The 25,447-nt window shown below is 44.2% G+C and overlaps 2 protein-coding genes across 4 annotated transcripts in view; both read right to left on the reverse strand.

Moving 5' to 3' along the window:
* The window catches only part of LOC129836675 (rhomboid-related protein 3-like), a 50,623-nt gene extending 36,777 nt beyond the window's left edge, over window positions 1-13,846 (reverse strand). The window contains exons 1-2 of the mRNA XM_055902913.1: window positions 12,579-13,846; window positions 11,983-12,006 (exon numbers count right to left, since the gene is read on the reverse strand). Of these exons, the coding sequence (XP_055758888.1) occupies window positions 11,983-12,006; window positions 12,579-12,698 (144 nt within the window). The 5' untranslated portion in view covers window positions 12,699-13,846. The remainder of the gene's footprint in view (window positions 1-11,982; window positions 12,007-12,578) is intronic.
* Window positions 13,847-16,382: 2,536 nt separating this feature from the next.
* LOC129836691 (mitochondrial Rho GTPase 1-A-like) overlaps window positions 16,383-25,447 on the reverse strand; it is a 28,411-nt gene continuing 19,346 nt past the window's right edge. For 2 of the 3 annotated variants that reach the window (XM_055902916.1, XM_055902915.1), the window contains exons 12-20: window positions 24,786-24,870; window positions 24,462-24,607; window positions 22,721-22,821; window positions 22,100-22,230; window positions 21,807-21,890; window positions 21,549-21,671; window positions 21,085-21,287; window positions 20,039-20,161; window positions 16,383-17,885 (exon numbers count right to left, since the gene is read on the reverse strand). In XM_055902916.1, coding sequence (XP_055758891.1) covers window positions 17,768-17,885; window positions 20,039-20,161; window positions 21,085-21,287; window positions 21,549-21,671; window positions 21,807-21,890; window positions 22,100-22,230; window positions 22,721-22,821; window positions 24,462-24,607; window positions 24,786-24,870 — 1,114 coding nt within the window. In that variant the 3' untranslated portion in view covers window positions 16,383-17,767. The remainder of the gene's footprint in view (window positions 17,886-20,038; window positions 20,162-21,084; window positions 21,288-21,548; window positions 21,672-21,806; window positions 21,891-22,099; window positions 22,231-22,720; window positions 22,822-24,461; window positions 24,608-24,785; window positions 24,871-25,447) is intronic. The other variant, XM_055902917.1, reaches the window with a different exon arrangement.

Consider the following 25,447-nt stretch of genomic DNA (forward strand, 5'->3'; position numbering starts at 1 on the left):
GCCTCTGTGGTAAAGTCAGTAAAACAGGAAGGAATCCACAGTTCCCAGGCTCTCAGATGCTTCTAAGTACACGCTTACCAGGATGACAGCCTTGAGAAACAAGATTCTCTGGTCTGATGAAACTAAGATTGGACTCTTTGGCCTGAATGCCAAGCATCACGTCAGAAGGAAACCTGGCACCATCCCTATGGTGAAGCATGTGGTGGCAGCGTCATGCTGTGGGGATGTTTTTAAGAGGCAAGGACTGGGAGACTAGTCAGGATGAAGGGCAAGATGAACGGAGCAAAGTACAGAGAGATCCTTGATGCTCCAGAGCGCTCAAGACCTCAGACTGAGGCGAAGATTCACAGCCAAGATAGCACACAGCCAAGATAACGCAGGAGTGGCTTCGGGACAGGTCTCTGAATGTCCTTGAGTGGCCCAGCCAGAACCCGGACTTGAACCCGATCTAACATCTCTGGAGAGACCTGAAAATGGCTCTGCAGCAACGCTCCCCATCCAACCTGACAGAGCTTGAGAGGATCTGCAGAGAAGAATGGGAGAAACTACCCAAATATAGGTGTGCCAAGCTTGTAGCGTCATACCCAAGAAGACTTGAGTCTGTAATCGCTGCCAAATGTGCTTCAACAAAGTACTGAGTAAAGGGTCTGAATACTTATGTAAATATGATAATTATTACATATATTTTTTTAATTATAAATTAGCAAAAATGTCTAAAAATCTGTTTTGGTTTGTCATTATGGGGTATTGTGTGTTGATTGATGAGGGGAAAAAACAATTGAATCCATTTTAGAATAAGGCCATAATGTAACAAAATGTAGAAAAGTCAATGGGTCTGAATACTTACATTTATGAACACAAGTTTGCGTAAAAAAATAATCGTTATGGAAACGCATTCCAGTGGGTGTACCAAGCAAGAAGACAGTAACTACCGTGTCAGAGGTCAGGGTCAATATGAATAAAACCTGACCTCATAGTAAAACAACAGATTTCCAGTGATCTGCCTACAACTCAGGCTGACCAATGAAAATACTTTAAAGACATTTTTCTCAGTTACACTCAGTGAGCAGTTACTGCCCTTTTGCTTGGTAGGGCAGTGTAGAGCTCCTACACGCAATGGTTCATGACCTCAGTACCATTAGAGACACCATTCAGTCAAGATATGAGAACACAAACCATGAGGCCCTGTGACGGACGCGCGTCCTGTCCAGGGGGTGTAGCTGTACATCAAGCTGCTTCACGCTACAGAATGCTTCCACACCTTTAAATCACATCAAATAAAAACTTGATTTGCCACATGCGCCAAATACAAGTGTAGACTTTACCGTGAAATGCTTACTTAACCAACAGTGCAGTTCAAAAAGAAGAAAATATTTACCAAGAAGGCTAAAATAATAAATAAAAAGCAAAAATAAAAAGTAACACAATAAGAATAACAACCCTCTGTAGCCCCTTACGGTCAGATGCCGAGCAGTTGCCATACCAGGCGGGGATGCAACCGGTCAGGATGCTCTCGATGGTGCAGCTGTAAAACCTTTTGAGGATCTGGAGACCCGTGCCAAATCTTTTCAGTCTCCTGAGGGGGAAAAGGTTTTGTCGTGCCCTCTTCACAACTGTCTTGGTATGTTTGGACCATGATAGTTTGTTGGTGATGTGGACACCAAGGAACTTGAAACTCTCGACCTGCTCCACTACAGCCCCGTCGATGTTAATGGGGTCCTGTTCGGCCCGACTTTACCTGTAGTCCACGATCAGCTCCTTTGTCTTGCTCACATTGAGGGAGAGGTTGTTGTCCTGGCACCACACTGCCAGTTCTCTGACCTCCTCCCTATAGGCCGTCTCATCGTTGTCGGTGATCAGGCCTACAACTGTTGTGTCGTCAGCAAACTTAATTATGGTGTTGTAGTCGTGTTTGGCCACGCAGTCATGGGTGAACGGGGAATACAGGAGGAGCCCCAGTGTTAAGGATCAGCGTGGCAGACGTGTTGTTGCCTTCTCTTACCACCTGGGGGCGGCCTGTCAGGAAGTCCAGGATCCAGTTGCAGAGGGAGGTGTTTAGTCCCAGAGTCCTTAGTTTAGTGATGAGCTTCGTGGGCACTATGGTGTTGAACGCTGAGCTGTAGTCAATGAACAGCATTCTCACATAGGTGTTCCTTTTGTCCAGGTGAGAAAGAGCAGTGTGGAGTCACCATCACACTGAAGCTGTGAATACTAAGCAATACCTGTTGGTGGCCAGTTCACATCAGTGATGCGACATGTAGAGAGAGCGAGAGAGAGAGAGAGAGAGAGAGAGAGAGAGAGGAAGAGGGACACAGAGAAAGATAGAGATAGAGTCAGAGAGATGTAAGAGGAGACGGCCCGGCGGTCCAAGTGAAAGCTAAGCACTGTCTGTCGATCACCTTGGGCATGTGCTGAGCCGACGAGGTGTCCATGACGATGACAAAACAAGAGGGGGACCGAGAGGGCTTCCCAGAATAACAGACCTGAGATCTCCACAATGCTCCAAGACTTTACAGAGAATTCGAAACAGAGAAAAGTAAATTCTGTTATCAGTTGCCACTTTTCTTTTTCCATCAAGATGAATGAACTGCGTATCAAGCGGAGGTAAAAAATATTCAGATAGCAACTCTTGGTAAGACAATGGAAGTTCAGTTAGAGGAGAGAAATAAACATGATTAAGTATAGAATACGTTATTATATTCCTAAATCTACAGTGTTCTTTTACCATTAACTTCTCATGCTATATCTTTAGCTCCCCAGCAGATTAAAACTGCTTCCCAAATGGCACCCTATTCCCTATATAGTGCATTACTTTTGAACAGGGTCCATTGGTAGTTGTGCACTACGTAGGGAAAAGGGTGCCATTTGATAATTGTTTCTTCGCTCCCATATGAAGAGTGTGGAGCTAGGGGACTGAAAAACTACATTATTGGTTGCAGTGAGAAAAAGGGGTCTCTGCAGTCATCACATAGGCTACAATGTAAGATGGCGCCGGAGGGCAGGGCTAACGTCTTATCGGCTCTTAACCAACCATGCTATTTTGTTTGTCTTTTCGCGTTGTTCGTAACTTGTTTTGTACATAATGTTGCTGCTACTGTCACTTATGACTGAAAAGAGCTTCTGGACATCAGAACTGCGATTACTCACCTCAATGAGTCGGACGTGAGGGATATACTACAGACACCCGACCAGGCCCAGATCCCCGTGACTCGCTGAAAAAGGAAACGTAGGTTTCGCGGAAAGAGATGGGGATGCCTTGTGAGGATCAGGTGACGAGTGGCTAATCTGCCCTTGCCTTCCGTTCTGCTAGCTATCGTTCAATCACTGGAATATAAATGGGACAAACTGAAAGCATGTATATCCTACCAACGGGACATTAAAAACTGTAATATCTTATGTTTCACCGAGTCGTAGCTGAACTACGACATTAAGAACATACAGCTGGTGGGTTATACACTCTATTGGCAGGATAGAACAGCAGCCTCTGGTAAGACACGGGATGGGTGCCTATGCATTTATGTAAACAACAGCTGGTGCACAATATCTAAGGAAGTCTCAAGGTTTTGCTCGCCTGAGGTAGAGTATATCATGATAAGCTGTAGACCACACTATCTACCTAGAGAGTTTTCATCTGTATATTTCAAAGCTGTCTACATACCACCACAGACCGAGGCTGGCAATAAAACCTCACTCAGTGAGCTGTATTCTGCCATAAACAAACAGGAAAACCCTCATCCAGAGGCGGCGCTCCTAGTGTCCGGGAACTTTAATTCAGGGAAACTTAAATCAGTTTTACCTAATTTCTATCAGCATGTTAATTGTGCAACCAGAGGGAAAAAAATTCTAGACCACCTTTGCTCCACACACAGAGACGCATACAAAGCTCTCCCTCGCCCACCATTTGGCAAATCTGACCATAACTCTATCCTCCTGATTCCCGCTTACAAGCAAAAATTTAAGCAGAAAGCACCAGTGACTCGGTCTATAAAAAAGTGGTCAGATAGGGGCCTCCTGGGTGGCGCAGTGGTCTAAGGCACTGCAGCGCAGTGCTAGCTGTGCCACCAGAGACTCTGGGATATCCTTGTCTCATCGTGCTCTAGCGATGGACTCGGGAGAGGTGAAGGTCGAGAGCCATGTGTCCTTCGAAACCCGACCCTCCTTAAGCCACACTGCTTCTTGACACACTGCTCTCTTAACCCGGAAGCCAGCCGCACCAATGTGTCGGAGGAAACACCATCGAACTGGTGACCGTGTCATCGTGCATGTGTCCGGCCCGCCACAGGAGTCGAACGGCTCTCGACCTTAGCCTCTCCCGAGTCAATACAGGAGTTACAGCGATGAGACAAGACTGTAACTACCAATTGGATATCACAAAGAGAAAAAGGGGGTAAAATATTTAAAACTTAAGTGATCTTGACTCAGAAAAGGTTGGTTAACACTGCACTAGACCTTTTGTCACACCTAAACCCCAGTATAACTGGTCCAGAACCCTGATACACACACTCACAAACACACACATTCACAAGAAACACACACAAACCCAATGAGTAAAACGTAGAAACTCCAACAAACAAAGACCACGGAAAGACTTTGGCACAAAAGGCATGAAACCCACACATTCTGCAGGCCCCCAGGCGTTTAGAGCAGAGTGGTGGGTCCCTGCCAGGAGAGGACTCTCCCAGTATAGTATCCCCTGTAACCACAACCTGTGGGAAGGAATCACAGTTTCAGCCATAAGGAATGAATGGATCTTAGTGTCTTTGATCCCAATAGATCTGAGTGACAAGCTGAAATTGGAGCCGTTTAGCACCTCCGCCCGCTCCCTAGTTCGGGGAATCTTGATCGGTATGTCAAGGGTTTCTGTGGAAACAGGGGAATTCACAAAAATATTGCAGACATTGCAGGGTAGGTTCTACTACTGTACTCAACTTATGGGCTCGACTGGGAGCTATGAGTGACATGTAACTTTCTCCCACAGTCAGAGAGAAATTACAAAGATGAACTTTCACTGAGTGTAAAAAGGGAATGATATACCGAGTATAATAGCTCTTGTTAATAAAAACCCAGAGGATGTCACTTACAGGATGTCCCCCCATCAGACCCCTGCACTAACCTACTGATGTGTGTATAAACGTACTCAAGCGGCGGTGAACATAAGAGAGCCTGTAAGTGGATGATGGGTACTCTCCTCTCCTCAGTAATGTTATCCACTTCACTGTAGAAACTGAAGCCAAATCGGCCGAAAAACTAAACAGAGAGAGAGAGAGAGAGAGTGAGAGAGAGAGAGAGAGAGAGAGAGAGAGAGAGAGAGAGAGAGAGAGAGAGAGAGAGAGAGAGAGAGAGAGAGAGAGAGAGAGAGAGAGAGAGAGAGAGAGAGAGAGAGAGAGAGAGAGAGAGAGACAGGGGGGAGAGGAGAGGAGAGGGAAAGAGAGATGACACAGGGTCTCTGTACTGACAGCTGGCGTGTCTCTACATCCACACAGTCACACACAGAGTCAAACACTCTCCCTAGAGTACCACTCACTGGCATCGATTCCACCCCGCTGACCCCCCCTAACGGATTAACATATTCAAGACAAACTTAGGGACATACTGTATGTACACACAGTCACACACACATAAATACACATTAAACAAACATATGTTGTACACACACACAAACACACACCACTCTGCACCATGTGGGTAGAGCACATAGCATTGAACCATCAAAAGATACACGTTCATTTTGTGCTGCCATCTTTCATCTCTCCATGTGTACACACTGCAGTCCGCAGCCAATTATGACTGAAGCAGCAGCACATCTTTCTGTCTATCGACAGATCGACAGGCAGGGGAGGGGCTACTTATAGTGCAACATTAAAAGAGCTGCTCACAACTTACCGACTGGAACTCCCTTTCATTAGGGAAATAAGGAAATGTATTTAAAGCATTTAGAGACTAGTAAAAGAGACGCAAACAGATTGGGTCTCTAAATAACAAGCATAGAGATTATAGCCTACATATAGACGTATACATATAGACTGATCTATCTCTATGATGAAAACCTCAATAGTGAGAGAACATTGGTTTGGGAGGGGCAGAGAGGAGGTATGGTAAACCAGCATCAACACATACAGACGCAAGTTGGCGGAGCTAACAGGAAGTAAACACCTAAATGCTGAGAGTAATGGGATGAGAGAGGACGTATGGCAACCCTACAATCAGACCAGGGCCACCATTTTGGCTCAAACCCAATTAGTACCAGTTACCTGGACTGTTGACAATCAACCCTCTGAGTCATGACAATGGAGAGGAATGACAGGGTTGAGAGGCTGGCAGCTGTACCATGTGGGGACCGAGTGAGTGGCGCTAAACAAAAGATGCCCGAAATGATGGCTGCCTGCCTTCCTATTCTGTCAATGGCAGCCACGCTCCACTTCATATGCTCTTTGACACATACAACAGCATGAGATAAAGAGCCCAGATTGAGAGGCATGCACACACACACACACACACACACACACACACACACACACACACACACACACACACACACACTAAGAACAGGTGGGTCCCCACTCTGATCAAAGAGCATTTGACTGGTTCATGTCCCCAGTTCACTGTAGCGTGTAATGTGACAGGATCCTGGTTAAACTGGATGTGTGTACATCAGTGGAGGCTGCTGAAGGGAGGACGGCTCATAATAATGGCTAGAATAGAGCAAATGGAATGGCATCAAACACATGGAAACCATGTGTTTAATTAATGTATTTGATACCATTCCACCCATTCCATTCTAGCCATTACCATGAGTCCGTCCTCCCCAATTAAGGTGCCACCAACCTCCTGTGGTGTACACTGTGTGCCCATGTGAAAAGGTCTTAATCCCCATAATTCCCTCTGTTCTGGACGCGTGCCTGTTGGCGTCTTAACAGGCCAGAGGCAGGCAGAGCAGGATTGTGTGTGTACAGTACAGTGGCACATGTCAACACAAAGGGTACAGTGTGGGGACGACTGGCCATTGTGGGGACACACAGAGAAGGCAGATGGGGTAATAATGGGATTGGGGCCTGCAGAACAAGTGTTATCCCACAGCACTCCTTCAATACAGGTTTTCTCTGTTACTGGTCAATGGTTCAGTCACAGTCTGTACTATAGAAATATAATCAGTGGATATGGCTGGGAACCGTTCTATAGATAAAATTTCTATGGTATGTACTCTGTGACTCAAATAAGATTGTGTTAAGAGCTTTTTTTTAAGTCATTCAAAGGTCAGCCAGAGAGTTGTAACATTAGCAAGCAGGCTAGCCTCCATATGTTCCTTCACCCATGAGTTCCAAACCATTTGCATCAGTATACGGACTTACTATTCCATGTCTGGTGCTGACTTCCTCTGGGCACTTCCATGGGAAGGTAAGAGGGGGTGACTAATGGAGACATTCCCATCCCAGATAATGACTGAGTGTGTACACAGTCTGGGTTGTACACAGAAATCTGACAGCGCAACAAGCAAGAAACACAATAAGCTCCTACTCCCTCTCCACCAACCACTAAGGAAACTGGATGAGGTAACAAATATCCGCTATAACATTTGTAATGTACACTGCACTGCCTTACACAGTCATAAAAACAAATATCCCTTGGGTCTTTCAAGGGAAAACACCAACTTGTTTGTTTCATTTTTCCTGATCCATCCTATTTATAACAACAAGCCCTTAATATATTCCTACTTACATTTGTCCAATCCTGGAAAACAAGCTGAAAATCTGTGAGGGCAAGACACAAATACTCAGACTGTTTCTTCTTGAGTGGTTTCACCATTATCACTAATCAGGCCAGTGTAGAGGTAGAGACAGAGAGAGACAGAGAGAGACAGAGAGAGACAGAGACAGAGACAGAGACAGAGAGAGAGAGAGAGAGAGAGAGAGAGAGAGAGAGAGAGAGAGAGAGAGAGAGAGAGAGAGAGAGAGAGAGTGTGTGTGTGTTTGTGTGTGTGTGTAGTAGTAGTCCCCATTCCCTAGTATGTTTAGAGATCTTAGATAGGTAACACAAATCAGAGCTATCGTAGGTTTATTATCTTATTTCCTGGTTGAAGAAAAAGCACTTTCACTGCAACAAAGTCCTCTCAGGGGACATTGTGGGAACTGAACAGAGCACACAGCACTTTGATTAAAACACCAGCCTAGGAGACATGTAGGGATGTGTCCCAAATGGCACCCTATTCCCTTTATAGTGCACTACTTTTGACCAGGACCCATAGGGTTCTGGTCAAACGTAGTGCACTACAGGGGGAACAGGGTGCCATTTGGGACGGAACCTAGAAAGAGGCGTTGGCACATGGGCCAGCTAAACAATCTGGGTGATGTGGACAGACAGTTTGTGCTCTCTAGATGACAAAGCAAAGAATTATGGGAAACATTATCCCTGTATCATATTACCTGTGACCCAAATGGTTCCCTATTTCCTAAATAGTGCACAACTTTTGAACACAGCTCTGTTCAAGATTAGTCAACTATATAGGAAATATGGTGCTTTATGGGGTACAAATTTTGCCATTTATGAAGTAAACATCCAACGTGCAAGACCTATTCCTCCATTTATGAACTAAACATCCTATGAGCAAGGCCTATTCCTCCATTTATGAACTAAACATCCTATGAGCAAGGCCTATTCCTCCATTTATGAACTAAACATCCTATGAGCAAGGCCTATTCCTCCATTTATGAACTAAACATCCTATGAGCAAGGCCTATTCCTCCATTTATGAACTAAACATCCTATGAGCAAGGCCTATTCCTCCATTTATGAACTAAACATCCTATGAGCAAGGCCTATTCCTCCATTTATGAACTAAACATCCTATGAGCAAGGCCTATTCCTCCATTTATGAACTAAACATCCTATGAGCAAGACCTATTCCTCCATTTATGAAGTAAACATCCAACGAGCAAGGCCTATTCCTCCATCTATGAACGTCCAACTATTCAATTTTTTCAGTCATCCAATGGTTGCCAGTAAAAATCCCCATTTCTGGTCCACCATCCACTCTATAATTCATCTTCCTTAGTGTCCACTGTGAGGAGCTGAGTGACCCTAAAGGTCAACATTTCCAATGTATGACAAATGGAACGGGTCATTTAAGAGGTGGACGGGGGAGGGAATAAAAGAGTGAAAGGGCATTTGTAGCTGCCAGACTGGACAGCAACCCCTTCTATAGGCTATATTTGGTTCTCCCCCCGCCCGCCCTCCCATCTAGTCTGAAGGCCACTTGAGAAATTCAAAGCGATGCCGAGCCGCATAAAGGCAGTGGATTGAGAGGCCCGCTTAATGACTGTCCACAATGTATACCCCCCCACACACACACACACACACACACACACACACACACACACACACACACACACACACACACACACCACACACACACACCAAAGACCCCGAACCCCTTTTCCCCTAATCCCATGAATCCCTGGCCAGTCCTCCAGAGCCTAAAAGAGCGAGCCTGACACGAGCCTCTGACTTCCCCCCTGTCCCCCTCCCTAACCCCCTTATACTTCCTTTGTCCCCCCCTGAGGGACCAGGAGTGAGTGTGGGGCCCGCCGACCGGGCTGGGGCAGGCAGGTGTTGAGGCAGCTCCATGGGATGGAGTGGTGAGAGAGAGGGTGTGCGAGTTGGGGGTCTGGTATTCCGTCTGTCATGCCAACCTGATGGCCTGGGCATAACACACACACACACACACACACACACACACACACACACACACACACACACACACACACACACACACACACACCCTTGTTTGTCACTGTGGGCGCTGACATGACAGCCCACAGGCGGAGCAACGGCAACTGTAACCAGGATTATGTATTGCTCTAAATGCATTAAGGAGGGTCGATGTCAGGAGGACTGGAGGAGGGACACACCCAACACAACCTGCTTGCTTCTTTTATCTGGTTCTCCGCCTCCCATTCCTCAGGTATCAAGGGCTCAACTCACCGCCACCGCAGGAATGACAGGAGATAGACTTTATAATAATGTCAAGGATAGTTGACTTGCTATTCCATGAGTATTGGGTGAAGATGAAGGTCAGCTGATAAGTCACAGTTTTAGTACTAAATACGGTAGCAATAAAGCACATGTTAACTTGTAACAAGTTACAAAGTTAGGACAGCAAACAGTTCCTCACATAAAAAGACAGGTAAGTAGACACCCTTCATGAGTGCGCATGCAACAAAGAGAGTCTGTAACACAACTAGAGGTCGACTGATTAATCGGAATGGCCGATTAATTAGGGCCGATTTCAAGTTTTCATAACAACCGGAAATCGGTATTTTTGTACACCGATTTGTCCGATAAAATGTTTTATTAAAAAATATATTTATTTTTGACACCTTTATTTAATCTTTATTTAACTAGGCAAGTCAGAACACATTCTTATTTTCAATGACGGCCCAGGAACGGTGGGTTAACTGCCTCGTTCAGGGGCAGAACGACAGATTTTTACCTTGTCAGCTCGGGGGATTCAATTTTGCAACCTTACAGTTAACTAGTCCAACGCTCTAACCACCTGATTACATTGCACTCCACGAGGAGCCTGCCTGTTACGCGAATGCAGTAGAAGCCAAGGTAAGTTGCTAGCTAGCATTAAACTTATCTTATAAAAAACAATCAATCATAATCACTAGTTAACTACACATGGTTGATGATATTACTAGTTTATCTAGCGTGTCCTGCGTTGCATATAATCGATGCGGTGCGTATCGTTGCTCCAATGTGTACCTAACCTCAAACATCAATGCCTTTCTTAAAATCAATAGACAGAAGTATATATTTTTAAACCTGCATATTTAGCTAAAAGAAATCCAGGTTAGCAGGCAATATTAACCAGGTGAAATTGTGTCACTTCTCTTGCGTTCATTGCACGCAGAGTCAGTGTATATGCAACAGTTTGGGCCGCCTACTTTGCCAGAATTTTACGTAATTATGACATAACATTGAAGGTTGTGCAATGTAACAGGAATATTTAGACTTATGGATGCCACCCGTTAGATAAAATACGGAACGGTTCCGTATTTCACTGAAAGAATAAACGTCTTGTTTTCGAGATGATAAGTTTCCGGATTCAACCATATTAATGACCTAAGGCTCGTATTTCTGTGTTATTATGTTATAACTAAGTCTATGATTTGATAGAGCAGTCTGACTGAGCGGTGGTAGGCAGCAGCAGGCTCGTAAGCATTCATTCAAACAGCACTTTCCTGCGTTTTGCCAGAAGCTCTTCGCTGTGCTTCAAGCTTATCAACTCCCGAGATTAGGCTGGTGTAACCGATGTGAAATGGCTAGCTAGTTAGCGGGGTGTGGGCTAATAGCGTTTCAAACGTCACTCGCTCTGAGACTTGGACTAGTTATTCCCCTTGCTCTGCATGGGTAACGCTGCTTCGAGGGTGGCTGTTGTCATTGTGTTCCTGGTTCGAGCACAGGTATGAGCGAGGAGAGGGATGGAAGCTATACTGTTACACTGGCAATACTAACGTGCCTATAAGAACATCCAATAGTCAAAGGTTAATGAAATACAAGTGGTATAGAGAGAAATAGTCCTATAATTCCTATAATAACCACAACCTAAAACTTCTTACCAGGGAATATTGAAGACTCACCAGCTTTCATATGTTCTCATGTTCTGAGTAAGGAACTTAAATGTTAGCTTTCTTACATGGCACATATTGCACTTTTACTTTCTTCTCCAACACTTTGTTTTTGCATTATTTAAACTAAATTAAACATGTTTCATTATTTATTTGAGGCTAAATTGATTTTATTGATGTATTATATTAAGTTAAAATAAGTGTTCATTCAGTATTGTTGTAATTGTCATTATTACAAATAAATGTTTTTTTTTTTTTTAAATCGGCATCTGCCTTTTTTTTGGTCCTCCAATAATCGGTATCTGCGTTGAAAAATCATAATCGGTCGACCTATAAGCACAACGACAATACATACCTTGTCGAACAGAGATTTCCATTGCTGAGATAGGGAAAGAGGAAAGGAGCGGGGAGGGAAAGAGAGAGAGAAAAGAGGAAAGAAAAGGTTTCAGAGAGAAAGGTGCCATTTAACAGATAGACACACCTGTCATTAAGGAGTGATGTCAGCAGGTAGCCTACAAGAACTTTCCTTCATTCAATGAATCAATATAATTGAACAATTGAAGACATCATCAATTATGTATGGTAGTAGCCATGCTACGCCTGCTCAGTTAGCTGTAATGAACACATATAGTCAATGGATTGTGGACTGTGATGATATAATGACAGTGGTCTATGTATGAGTCTATGAAGCTGTCTGAGAATGGTCGCTGGCATAATAATATTCATAGCTTACAACCATAACACAGTACGATATCATGCTGACATAACATAGGCTAATGATAGGCCATCATTGTAAATAAAAATGTGTTATTATTTGAATTGTCTAGTTAAATAAAAAAGATTCGCTACTGTAGAATACACCGTGGGAAAAACGTGCCTTTAATGTGATCTTCTGTATTAGGATGAAATTGAAAAACGCTGATGACAATATGAATATGGCTCAAGACTTACGTCCTCTGGGGCCACGGGAAGAACATCGATACTCTCCAGCACTTCTATCTCGTCTCCCTCAGCGTTCGCCGCCACTGCTGGAGAGGAATGCACCGGCACGTCCCGAGACGCGTCCGGCATCGTCAGGCTGCGGCTGCCCCTCTACTCAATGCACTACTGGGCAATTCAATATTAAATCCTTACCGACAAAACAATATCCATTCTCTGCTATTTGAGCCACATTACACACATAATCCATATTTGAGAAATCACCAAGCGAGACTAATCAACGCAGGTGTCTCAAACACAATTGGGCATTCTTATTCCAACCCTGGTCCTTTGCGGCTATTTAGAAAAATATATTAGCCCACAAAATAACATCTATCCTCCGTTTGTTCACAAGCTCATTGAAGAGAAAAGATATCTTTAATAGATCCACACAGCAAAAGTTGAGTGCCGAGTTGGGTGTCCGTGGAGTGCGCATCTGCGTCTCGCCACTCCGAGCGACAGTGTGTGTGTAACAACTGAATTGGGGGTGTGTGGCCACCAAGTCCTTCTCCTATTTCATACGACAGCCCACCTGCACCTCAGTCCAGCTCTCTGTAGACAGACACGGCATTTTGTTCACTGTCAAAGTACTGACATCTCATTGGGACGGACAGGCAGGCAACTATCCAAGTTGACTGCAGTGATTGTTCATTCCAATGTGACTCACCTGAAAATGAAATAGAATAGAGGTGTGTGTTGCAATAATTCAAGAAATTGGCTACTCACTTCAATAGTGAATAAGAGAAGACGTCATAGTGTATTACAAGGCAATAGGCATAGTTGGAACACCCCTCAGCATAAAACAGCTTATAATGCTACTCAGTCTACTGCGCAAAAAGCAGCATGGGTAGCCTAAATGTCATGGCAGTCCGTCACGGAACACTGACTAAAAAGATGTCTAGTCGACCGTCCAAAAGTCGCGCAAGTGTAAATTCAGGTGCGTCATTGTACCCTCGCAGTTCTTTACAGCGACGCAGCTCGGCCAGCTGCCCAACCCCGCTGTGTCTCAGTCAGCAGCCTCTAGGAACACACTGACTCCGCTCCCGGAGTTGGATCGGGACCAGCCGGCACTCTGGCACTGTTCAAGCCGGTAGGCAAGCACCTTCGGCTCCGTTGCACTGCGTGTGCCTTCGGCGCAGAGAAAGATGGATTTTTGGCTGCGAGGTGAGAACACCACCCACACCCACAGAAGGCTTCGAGGAACCCCGGTTCACACCAGCTGGCTCTCACTCTGTTACTTTATCACGTTATGTCATCAGATAGACAGTGCGCGCATGTGACTCAGTGAGTAGACTTGGCTGAAGAGGATCCAAATTCAACACTCACAAATGTGGGTGTGGGTTATTAAAATACACAAAATAGTATTCAGACAGTGGAAGTGCCTGATCCAGATCTAATTCAAAGAGGGACAATTCTATCCTGTAATATTTCCATCCAACATTCACTGAAAGGGTGGTGATTTCAATCATGAAGCATAGCACCTACTGATCTACTATGATAGTCAGTTTGGGACACTTATGGTACCAAGTACCAAACACTGTTTAACTTTTCTTTTCACCTTCCTTCCTCTCTGTATCTGGGTGGTAAAATAGGTTGAGGTTCGGAGGAGGGTAATAAGGGCCTGTAAATTCCAGGTTGTGTTTTAGGGTAATAAACAAACACTCCCCTGCAAGCCTGCAATGACAATCAGCAAAATGATGGGTCTTCCATTCCAGAGGACCACCTACCCATTATCTATAATCACTTTAAACAAACCATTAATTTAAGATCAACCTGTGTGTTTTGTGTTGTTTGTGTGCACATGCATGTGCTTGTGCACTTGTGTGTGTGTAAGTTATGTGTGTAAGTTATTTTGTGGCTGTGGGGTGCAGCTGCTTTTGAGTGGGCTGGTAGCACTGTAAAGAGATTGTATCTCTCTCACAAAACTTCCCCATGCTATTCGATAGTATTACCATGGAAACAATATGGCCATAGGTTATTTTTAACCTTACGGGTCTTGTGACACCTACACAGCACTTTTGGATGAAACTGCAGCCTTCAATGTTTTAACAGCGAAATACTATACTACCAACCCTACAGTCTTCAACTGGCCTCAAAACGCTTCCTCCGAGAGAGAGCTAAACTGTTGGGATGCCATCTGCAGTCAGCTGTGCAATTACCATGTGTGAGATCACAATTAAACTCATCTCATCACCCAGAACCAAATCTCAACTACTCTATAAGTATACTGAATGTGGGGTCTCCATTTCTAATGACTTTTCCTATTACTTTCGCCTAACACTGCTGTGGTTTCCATTCAAACGTCTACTTAGATCATGCTCACTTGAGTATCACCGTCCGATAGCCTTGGCTTAACTAACCCATGAGCGAAGCATTCCAATCCACTGCTGGTTGCACATACTGAAATCTATGCAATTTGGCCAGTCAGTTAGAGACACTTACTCATAATATGTTACTCATTATGAGTTACAGCGACACTTGGAGACACTCAGAGCATCAACATCCCCCATATCACCAGTGAGTGACTCAAACCATTGGCCCGCCTGTAGCGCACCCCAACACGGGAGAGGAATCGCCAATTTAAATGATCTAATTGGGTGAAGCGTTCACATGTCAACTTTCACAGGTCAACTGCTGGTGGCGTCAGCTCTGAAAGTAGAACAGCCCACGGAACAGAAGAGAGAGAGCGCAGAGGAACTGAGGCGAACCGCGGGGAAAACACCTGCACTGTGAGAGGAATGCTTATCAACTCTGTCTCAGATTGTGAGTAGGGCTGTCTGCGTAGGTGTTAACTGGTGAAAACAGGTACAAATGACCTTCTCGACACACATGTACTCACTTACACATACACACTGTTAGGGATCTGCGTTCCATGTATTTGCGTCTCTCTCTCTCTCTCACACACACACACACACACACACACACACACACACACACACAGAGAGAAAAACAGACCAATCAGTTAGGCCCTAGGGAATAATCTTCATGGCTAAAAAGGCAATTTTATGCAGTCTGGTGGGGATCCTTAGAGAGAGACTAGTTACAGCTCATCCCTGAGGGATCTGACTGCGCCCTGAATATTGTTATTAGGTAGCCTAGTGGTTAGAGCGTTGGACAAGTAACCGAAAGGTCGCTGGATGGAATCCCCGCGCTGACAAGGTAAAAATCTGTCGTCCTGCCCCTGAACAAGGCAGTTAACCAACTGTTCATAGGCAGTCATTGAAAATAAGAATTTGTTCTTAACTGACTTGTCTAGTTAAATAAAGGTAAAATTATTATTAAAAAAATGTGGTGGTGTGCTGTCTGTAGACATTGGAATCATTATTTTGATAATACTGCCTCCATGTGTCCACAGGCAGACCTACAGTTACTACATCACATTACCTCATCCTTCACGTGAACTTTGGGAGCAAGAATCAGGGAGAATGACATCACTGGCTGCCTCCTTCCCTACCACTCAGTAGGACCTTCCTTGACCAATGTAGTCAGGACCTGAAATGAAGAGAACATTCAGCAGCGTGTTGGCATTACCTCAATATGACAACAAATACTCTGAAGCCAAAATCATACCGATCACTTCTGCAGATGACTTGCATAACGTGCTCTGAGGAAGGCACTGTTCCGAAAACATTGGCCATACCCAATAAATCATTGGAAGTATATATATTATGCGACTTTCTTTATTTAAATGTACCTCTGACTATTTGGGTGTGCATTAACTGCAGCTTTTTATTTTAAAAATGATCCCAAATGCAATAAAACATTATTGACACAGGATTAAAGTAGATTTATTTATTATAAACATTGGAAAGGCAAACATGAAACACAATTGTCCTAATATTCTGGGAGTTGGGGGTGCTGGATAACATTTGGAAAATTGGAATAATACAATTGAGAAGAATGTTGGCTTCATAATAACAGTATACTTGATATTATAACAATATTGGAGGATGATCAGAAAAAAAGCAAAGCATGCAAATAGAGCTCCTGCAAATATAATAACTGTACAGCCTCACATACACACATAGCAAGCACAATGACATGCATGCCCGACACACACAATTTGATTTGACATGCACGCCCAACACACACACACCACCTGGGCGGTCCATACCCATACAGGAAGCCATGGGTGGGCCACAGAGGCTACTTCTGCCTTACTGAGTTCTAGGGGTAAGGTGCAGACACACAAAAAGTATCATCCCATACGGAACATCCATTGACTGAACATGGGCTGATTCAGACTTACAGATGTGTAAGTGTGCCCCCAGGCTTCTGGCCCTGGAAGGCAGACTAAAGAACAACCTTATTTTAATAACAGTAGAACAGCCTTTACTGAACTGGTTAGAGAACATTTTAAAATACTAAATAAATGATGGCAAGCTAATGCCTTTATAGCATTGAATGTGGCTTTGTTGTACCATTATAGCGTCAGCTTTTGAACTTCATAATGTCCCGTTTGTTCAAGGGAAAACAAATATACAAGCAGTTATATATACATTATTTACACATTGTTTCAGTGTTTGGTTTAAAGCATATGTTTTTGTGTATGGTATTGGTTATTTTGCGTACTCATTTCACTACCCTTACTTCAACTGCTTAAGATGGAATTGTTTCCCCATTTCAGTCCACACAGGTAACCAAAAAAATAGACATTTTGCACGAAGAGAAGAAATCACTAGCTTCATCAGTAGTAGTTATATAATCACATTTTCAATATAAATATTATATATAGCCATACTTTGAGTACAGACTTGCAGAAACCAAAATAAAGAACAATAGCAGTAATTTTCTTGTGAAATCTCTAGGTATAAAACTAAATAACGTTTGCTTTTTTCCCCCTCATCACATAGGGGACATACTGGATCTTTTATGATCTTAGAGAGATATTTATTGGGAGAAGGTGCAAGGTTTAGCCTGGTCCCAGATCTGTTTGTGCTGTCCTGCCATCTCCTATTGCCTATGGGGCAGATCCTAACTTGCACTTAAGTTGAATTTTCACTTATTCTCGCATTGACATCAATACATGACTAAGTGGAAATTCAACTTAACTGGAAGCTAGGATTGACTCCATACACCATAGTAGTTGGCAAAACAGCACAAACAGATTTGGGTACAAGTCTCACAAAGGTTGGGTTTGCATGGTGATGTTGGTGGGTGGATCACCGTTGTTTGAGCAGCACTCTGTACATGGCGAAGCCCAGCACGGCGAACATGGTGGCTCCCACGCTCACTCTCAACCAGAAGGTGGAGCTCTTCAGGTCAGCCTGTGTCACATGTCTGAGAAGAGAGAGGAGAGATACACAGAGAGAGAGAGAGAGAGGATCCAGAGACAGAAAGAGTGCGAGAGAAATAAACAGTGTGAGAGCATATTAGGTCAGAGTTGGCAGAGACAACAATATGTAATGCTTTTACATAACCTCTGTGCTTACACAGATGATCACGATACATGCTACAGTGCATTCGGAAAGTATTCAGACCCCTTCCATTTTCCCACATTTTGTAACATTACAGCCTTATTCTAAAATGTATTTTAAAAATCCTCATCAATCCAGGTTTTTTTTAAACATTTTTGCAAATGTATATTTAAAAAGAAAACAGATTCCTTATTTACGTAAGTATTCAGACCCTTTGCTATGAGACTTGAAATTGAGCTCAGGTGCATCTTGTTTCCATTGATCATCCTTGAGATGTTTCTACAACTTGGAGTCCACCTGTGGTAAATTCAATTGTTTGGACATGATTTGGAAAGGCACACACCTGTCTATATAAAAAGGTCCCAAATTTGAAAGTGCATGACACGAGGTCGAAGGAATTGTTCGTAGAGCTCCGAGACAGGATTGTGTCGAGGCACGGATCTGGGGAAGGGTACTAAAAAATGTCCAAGAACACAGTGGCCTCCATCATTCTTAAGTGGAAGAAGTTTGGAACCACCAAGACTCTTCCTAGTGCTGGCCGCCCGGACAAACTGAGCAATCGGTGGAGAAGGGCCTTGGTCAGGGAGGTGACCAAGAACCGATGGTCACTCTGACAGAATTCCATAGTTCCTCTGTGGAGAAGGACAGACGGAAGTACAATCACCTATGCAGCACTCCCCCTATCAGGCCTTTATGGAAGAGTGGCCAGACGGAAGCCACTCCTCAGTAAAAGGCACGACAGCCCGCTTGAAGTTTTCCTAAAGGACTCTCAGAGCATGAGAAACAAGATTCTCTGGTCGGATGAAACCAATATTGAACTCTTTGGCCTGAATGCCAAGCGTCACGTCTGGAGGAAACCTGGCACCATCTCTACAGTGAAGCATTGTAGGTGGCAGTGGCTGGGAGACTAGTCAGGTTCGAGGCAAAGATGAACGGAGCAAAGTACAGAGAGATCCTTGATGAAAACCTGCTCCAGAGTGCTCAGGATCTCAGACTGGGGCAAAAGTTCGCCTTCCAACAGGACAACAACCCTAAGCACACAGCCAAGACAACGCAAGAGTGGCTTCGGGACAAGTCTCTGAATGTCCTTGAGTGGCCCAGCCAGAGCCCAGACTTGAACCCAATCAAACATCTCTGGAGAGAGCTGAAAATAGCTGTGCAGCGACGCTCCCCATCCAACTTGACAGATCTTGAGAGGATCTGCAGAGAAGAATGGGAGAAACTCCCCAAAAACAGGTGCGCCAAGCTTGCAGTGTCATACCCAAGAATAATCGAGTCTATAATTGCTGCCAAAGGTGCTTCAACAAAGTACTGAGTAAAGGGTCTAAATATTTATGTACATGTGATATTTCAGTTAGATTTTTTTAAACATTTGCAAAAATTTCAAACAACCTGTTTTTGCTTTGTTATTATGGGGTAAAGTGTGTAGATTGGTGCAGGGGAAAAACGATTTAATCAATTTTAGAATAAGGCTGTAACGTAACAAAATATGGAAAAAGTCAAGGGGTCTGAATACTTTCCGAATGCACTGTATGTAGGAATTCACTCAAAACAGTGTGGCTTTGAACCTCCGTACAGTCCTATGTACTAATCACAACTAAAGCTGTCAAAAAATGAACGTCCAACAGGATGAACAGATGAGACACTAGAAATCTGCATTATTAGACTACATATGCATTATTCATTAATGAAGAGGAACATAACGAAAAGATTGGACTAGAACAAGATGGTAAAACAAGTGACGAATGACGAAGAGAGCGGATCAAGGAACTCAGAATCAGGGAACGTTTGGGTGAGGCAAAAGAATAAGAGTGAGACGTCATGAAGATTTACATGAAAACAAACAGTGGTTTATGACAATCCACAGCACAAAATCCACATGAGAAAAACGCCCAAACTCCAAAACAGGGTCAAAACAGAGGCGATGAAAAGCAAATGAAGAAGAAGAGAAGGAAGAATAACGTAAAGGAGGATTGTGAAACAGAAGAGTTGGAAGGTCTCTGAAAGAGTAAGGACCTGCTGAGAATGGCGGTGTAGAGCTTTGCCTTCACCGTCTGCACCAGCTCCGAGTTGATGAAGTTCTGCAGGTGGCAGAAGGTGCACCTGTTACAGGTACACATACAGCGCAGCCGAGCATGACTAAGGAGAGAGGTGCACCCACACATGTGCAAAGACACACATACACACACACACACACACACGTGCAAAGACACACATACACACACACATGTGCAAAGACACACATACACAAGCACAAAGAAGAAGAGAGTTAGAACAAAGACCGATGCGATGCCACCAGAAAGGTTTCAGCTCTTTGGTCCATAGAGCTCATCTGTTACGGGGTTAAAAACCAAGAACACCCACCCAGGAAGAGAGGAGGATAATTGTCTAATTAAACAGCGGGAGAGCATGACCACAAGTCTGATCCATTGTAGTCTTCACCTCACACGGTTGGGGTTAGTAAATCTCCCAAATAGCCACTTTGGATCAATTTGGATAATTTTCAACATTGTTAAAATGTCCTTATTCCACCAGAGATAGAGGTTCATAGATTAAATAAAAATGCACTCGATTAAGTATGTGATACATTGATGCTGTCCCCCATGTGTTGGCTATGCTTCTGAGGAGTACAGTTCAGATGAGTCCAGTCCACCATGACAGAGGTGATCAGTGTGGACAACAGCCTAACAGGGAGAGTAGTGGGAGAAGGGGCACGCAAGGGCAGTAAACGTAGAGTAGCAGCTAATGGCAAATTGAATTCTTTAACCACCACGTCTAACCAAGATGGTGGACACTGTTCACCCCAAGAGTTCAGAGTCTCTATATTTCAATGTGAAGTGGCACCAATTTGGGAAGTGAGGGATGAGGTAGAATTGAACAGCTAAGAGGCAGTTTTGGGGCAATAGGTTTTACAGCATGAGATGGGGTCTTAAATATTTAAAAGTATTTATTTTTGGGATTGTGGAGAGGGTTTAAGGGCTTAAGGTAGAGCTTTAGGGTTTGAGCGAGGGATGTTAAGGTTCAACATGGGGCCTAATACAACAGAGTGAACCACTACCCACGGGTGCATGGCCATGGTGGCGAGTTTGGTGTAGATGTCTTTGCAGGGTGCGTCTGCCGTGTTGCAGGTGAAGGCCTGCGGAGGGGGCATCTTGTGCTTCCTACAGAACTCCAGAGGGGTGAGGGCGTATAGCTGCTTGGTCTCCTGGAGGTCCGACTTGGCTGCGATCATCATGCACGGCGTCTTGGTGTCCATGAAGTATTGCTTCAAAAGGCAGAGGGATATTGTTATTGGACACTGTTGTATTCCATTCAGCAATATACTTTTTTAAAAGACAATGAAAAGATGTAAACGCTCCAGAGAAGAACATATTGGTAATAATATGGTAATAACAGATGTTTCCGCTTTAAAAACATTTGCTTTAATTCAGTGGTACTGTAGTTTAGAATAGTATTGGGTAGCCATCTTGAAATACTAAATAGACAAACAGGGATGGTAGAAGGACTGGTTGTAAACGGCACATACCTTGAAGACTCTGGCGCAGTACTCGAAGGAGTGGGGGTTGCTGGCATCGTACACCAGACACACAATGTCACAAGCCAGGTCAGCGTCCGAGAGGACGTCAAAGTCTGGGAAGACCTCATGGAGCTGAGGGAGAGTAGAGGAAACAAAATGGAAGAAGGTAATGAACACACAGAAACACAGACAACTTTTAGAATGAAAAGCTGTGGACAAATAAACACCATCGAGTCGATTAAGAGCAAGTCAAAACAGACGACTCACCAGTAGGTATTTCTCCTGGCCATACACATACGCAGTGCTGATGGCATAGTAGGACATATGCTCTTCACTAACAATGTTTTGACGCTGAGAGAAAAAAGGAGGGGGAAAAATGACTTCAAATATACACAGTTTACCAATACCAAGAGGGATTCCAAAAAGTTTTCAACAGGCAGTAGACTGAAGTATTTGGAGTTGCGCGGAGTTGTTCAAATGTTGCTTCCGTCCAGGGAAGTTTTCCTTGCCACCGACTTACAACTTACTCTTTGAGGGAATGATTTAATGTTGACACTGACCGTGAGGTTTCTTCCAAGGAAGGCTTGCAGGAAGCCGCTCTTGCCACTGCCGCTGTCCCCGAAGACGTTACAGCGAAACACACTGCGCTGGGTCTGCTTCTTCTGCAGGTCAATCTTCTTGTCCCTCGTCACTGTAGAACGGAGAGGACACACACACACTCTGTTAAGTTTATACAGCAAATGAACGTATATGAATGAATGCTATATATGCTTTGGATGTCTTTAGTCCTGTGCAGAATGTGGTTTCAGTAAGAGTAACTTCGTCCCTGCTCTCTAGATAGAGAAGTTAACACAACATGAAGTTCTAACACACAATGTTTACAGGTTGGTTGTAGACTAGAGCTTACAGCTAACTTTGGTATAAGTCATCTTCGTCTTCTATACTGTTAACTAAAATACGACAAGGTTCCAATTTAACAACATTTACTCAACCATATTAGCGCAATACATGACTGCCATTGCACTCAGGCCAGGTTCATCTACAACGAGACTCCTGCGCAGGCGCACTAATAACACCGTAATATATACACTGTCCCACATTCAGAGCCATATCTATAGGTCTCTGCTCATATCTAATCTAGCGGTCGTCTCAGTTGCCATGCCAACGGGTTGTCCTCCCACCTGTGATGGCCGCTGCCTGGGACTCCTGCTCAGAGATGATGGAGTAACCAAGGTAACCCAGGTACTCCAGGCAGCGCTGGACATCCAGGTAGGTGGTCAACCTGGGCACAGGGAAACACAGAGGAGTGAATGGAAACTGTCATACACTGTAAGAATCACTGTCTTGGGGGTTCATTCAGACTTCCATAGTTTAGATAAATGCACAAAGTGTATTGTTTGTTTAACACAGCAGTACATCTCTCGTGTGTGTGTTTGTGTGTGTCTGTCTGTGTCTGTACAGGTGTGATAAGGACCAATTGAAATCCACGCTTCAAGATTGTTTTGATCACACGGACTGGGACATGTTCCGGGTAGCCTCAAGAGAATAATATTGATATATACGCTGATTCGGTGAGTGAGTTTATAAGAAAGTGCATAGGAGATATTGTACCGCTGTGACTATTAAAACCTACCCTAACCAGAAACAGTGGATAGATGGCGGCATTCGTGCAAAACTGAAAGCGCAAACCACCGCATTTAACCATGGAAAGTGGTCTGGGAATACGGCCGAATACAAACAGTATAGTTATTCCCACCGCAAGGCAATCAAACAAGCGAAATGTCAGTATAGAGACAAAGTGGAGTCGCAATTCAACAGCTCAGACACAAGACGAATGTGGCAGGGTCTACAGACAATCACGGACTACAAAAAGAAAACCAGCCACGTCACGGATACCGACGTCTTGCTTCCAGACAAACTGAACAACTTATTTGCACCAAGGACTGTGAGCTCTTCTTCTCCGTGACCGACGTGAGTAAGACATTTAAACGTGTTAACCCTCACAAGGCTGCCGGCCCAGACGGCATTCCTAGCTGCGTCCTCAGAGCATGCACAGACCAGCTGGCTGGTTTGTTTACAGACTGTGGTGGAATTACTGTAATCAAAAGGAGAGACTTTTAGATTTCGTCAAAACAATCAAACTTTATTATTCAATTACTGCCTTAACAGAGCTGGTAGGTAACGCACAGCCCTCAACCGCAAGGCTCTACAGAGGGTAGTGCGGTCTGCACAACGCATCACCGGGGGAAAACTACCTGCCCTCCAGGACACCTACAGCACCCGATGTCACAGGAAGGCCAAAAAGATCATCAAGGACAAAAACCACCCGAGCCAATGCCTGTTCACCCCGCTACCATCCAGAATGCGAGATCAGTACAGGTGCATCAAAGCTGGGGCCGAGAGACTGAAAAACAGCTTCTATCTCAAGGCCATCAGACTGTTAAACATCCATCACTAACACAGAGAGGCTGCTGCCTACATACAGACTTTAATAAATGGATAACTAGCCAGTTTAATAATGCCACTTTAATAATGTTTACATATCTTGCATGACTCATCTCATATGTATATACTGTATTATATACCATATCTTGCCTATGCTGCTCGGTCATCGCTCATCGATATATTTATATGTATATATTCCTATTCCATTCCTTTACTTAGATTATTGTGTATTAGGTAGTTGTTCGATATTGCTGCATTGTTGGAACTAGTAGCACAAGCATTTTGCTACACTCGCAATAACATCTGCATGTGACCAATAAAATTTTATTTGAGTGCGTATCTGTCTGTCTGTGCGTTTTCAGGTCTGTCTGTCTGTCTGTCTCTGTATAGATGCCTGTCTGTATAGATACCTGTCTGTGTGTGTGTCTGTATAGATGCCTGTCTGTGTGTGTGTCTGTGCGTGCGCTGGTAACCTACGTCCACTGGGACAGGTAGCCCTGGTAGGTGATCCAGCCTTCGTTGTTGGTGCACACCGTGTTGTTGACGTCGGGACCCCAGGGCATGTAGGGGAACACGTCAAACAGGTCCTTCAGCTCCTCTGGGGACAGGGCACAGTCCCGGTCCTGAAAAACACACACCTCAAGGGTCATTGGCATCTAGAACATAAGGACACGCACTAGCTTGACCACTCGATTTATGGTTCATTCACTGCCAGCAGGGTTAAGAAACGGTTTCACTTTTGTTAGTCTGAAATGTTGGCTCCAATCGAATGGTATCATTTACCACAGGAAAGGTCAATACCTTGTCATGTTTGTCGAAGACACTCTGGAGGAAGAGGTAGGCATTGTGATTCAGCTCGGTGGTGCAATCTGGAGGTATTTTCAACCTGGAGGTACAGTAGAGGTGGGGAACACACACACCACAACAGTCAGATGGAGAATCGTGGAAAAATTACGAGATAAATGAGAACACAGATTAAATTATGGCGTCCTCAATGGACGCTCTGCAGGGGGGAGAGAGAGAGAGACTTGTGGGTAATTGAGGTCAGAGCAAGAAGGGGGATGGATGTTAATCCTGACTGTACTGGGGCTTAGTGGCCCATCTCAATCTGAAGGAAGGGAGGCAGACATCTTTTGTTGTACTGGGTGAAGCCGAAGTGTATTTCTGCATGGGAATCAATGTTGATATTTATTATTACTTATTGGAAGTCTCTAAGGCTCAGATCGTCCTTGAGAAAGACAAAGGCAATAAAAGCATGATGAACTAAGCACACGGAACGGTCAATATCTGTGCCTGTGGGTAGAGGTAAAGACATGCACACTAATAGGTAGGCCTGGTAATTGCCACGATACAATATTACCACGATACAGATTGCGATTCGATACTGTGTTTTTATTGCGATTTGATTTTTCAAACATACTGCTCACCATATGTTTGCTGCAGAGGGACAAGAGAAAACAAGT

The sequence above is a fragment of the Salvelinus fontinalis genome, chromosome 3 (genome assembly GCF_029448725.1).
Source record: "Salvelinus fontinalis isolate EN_2023a chromosome 3, ASM2944872v1, whole genome shotgun sequence".
Classification (NCBI taxonomy): domain Eukaryota; kingdom Metazoa; phylum Chordata; class Actinopteri; order Salmoniformes; family Salmonidae; genus Salvelinus; species Salvelinus fontinalis.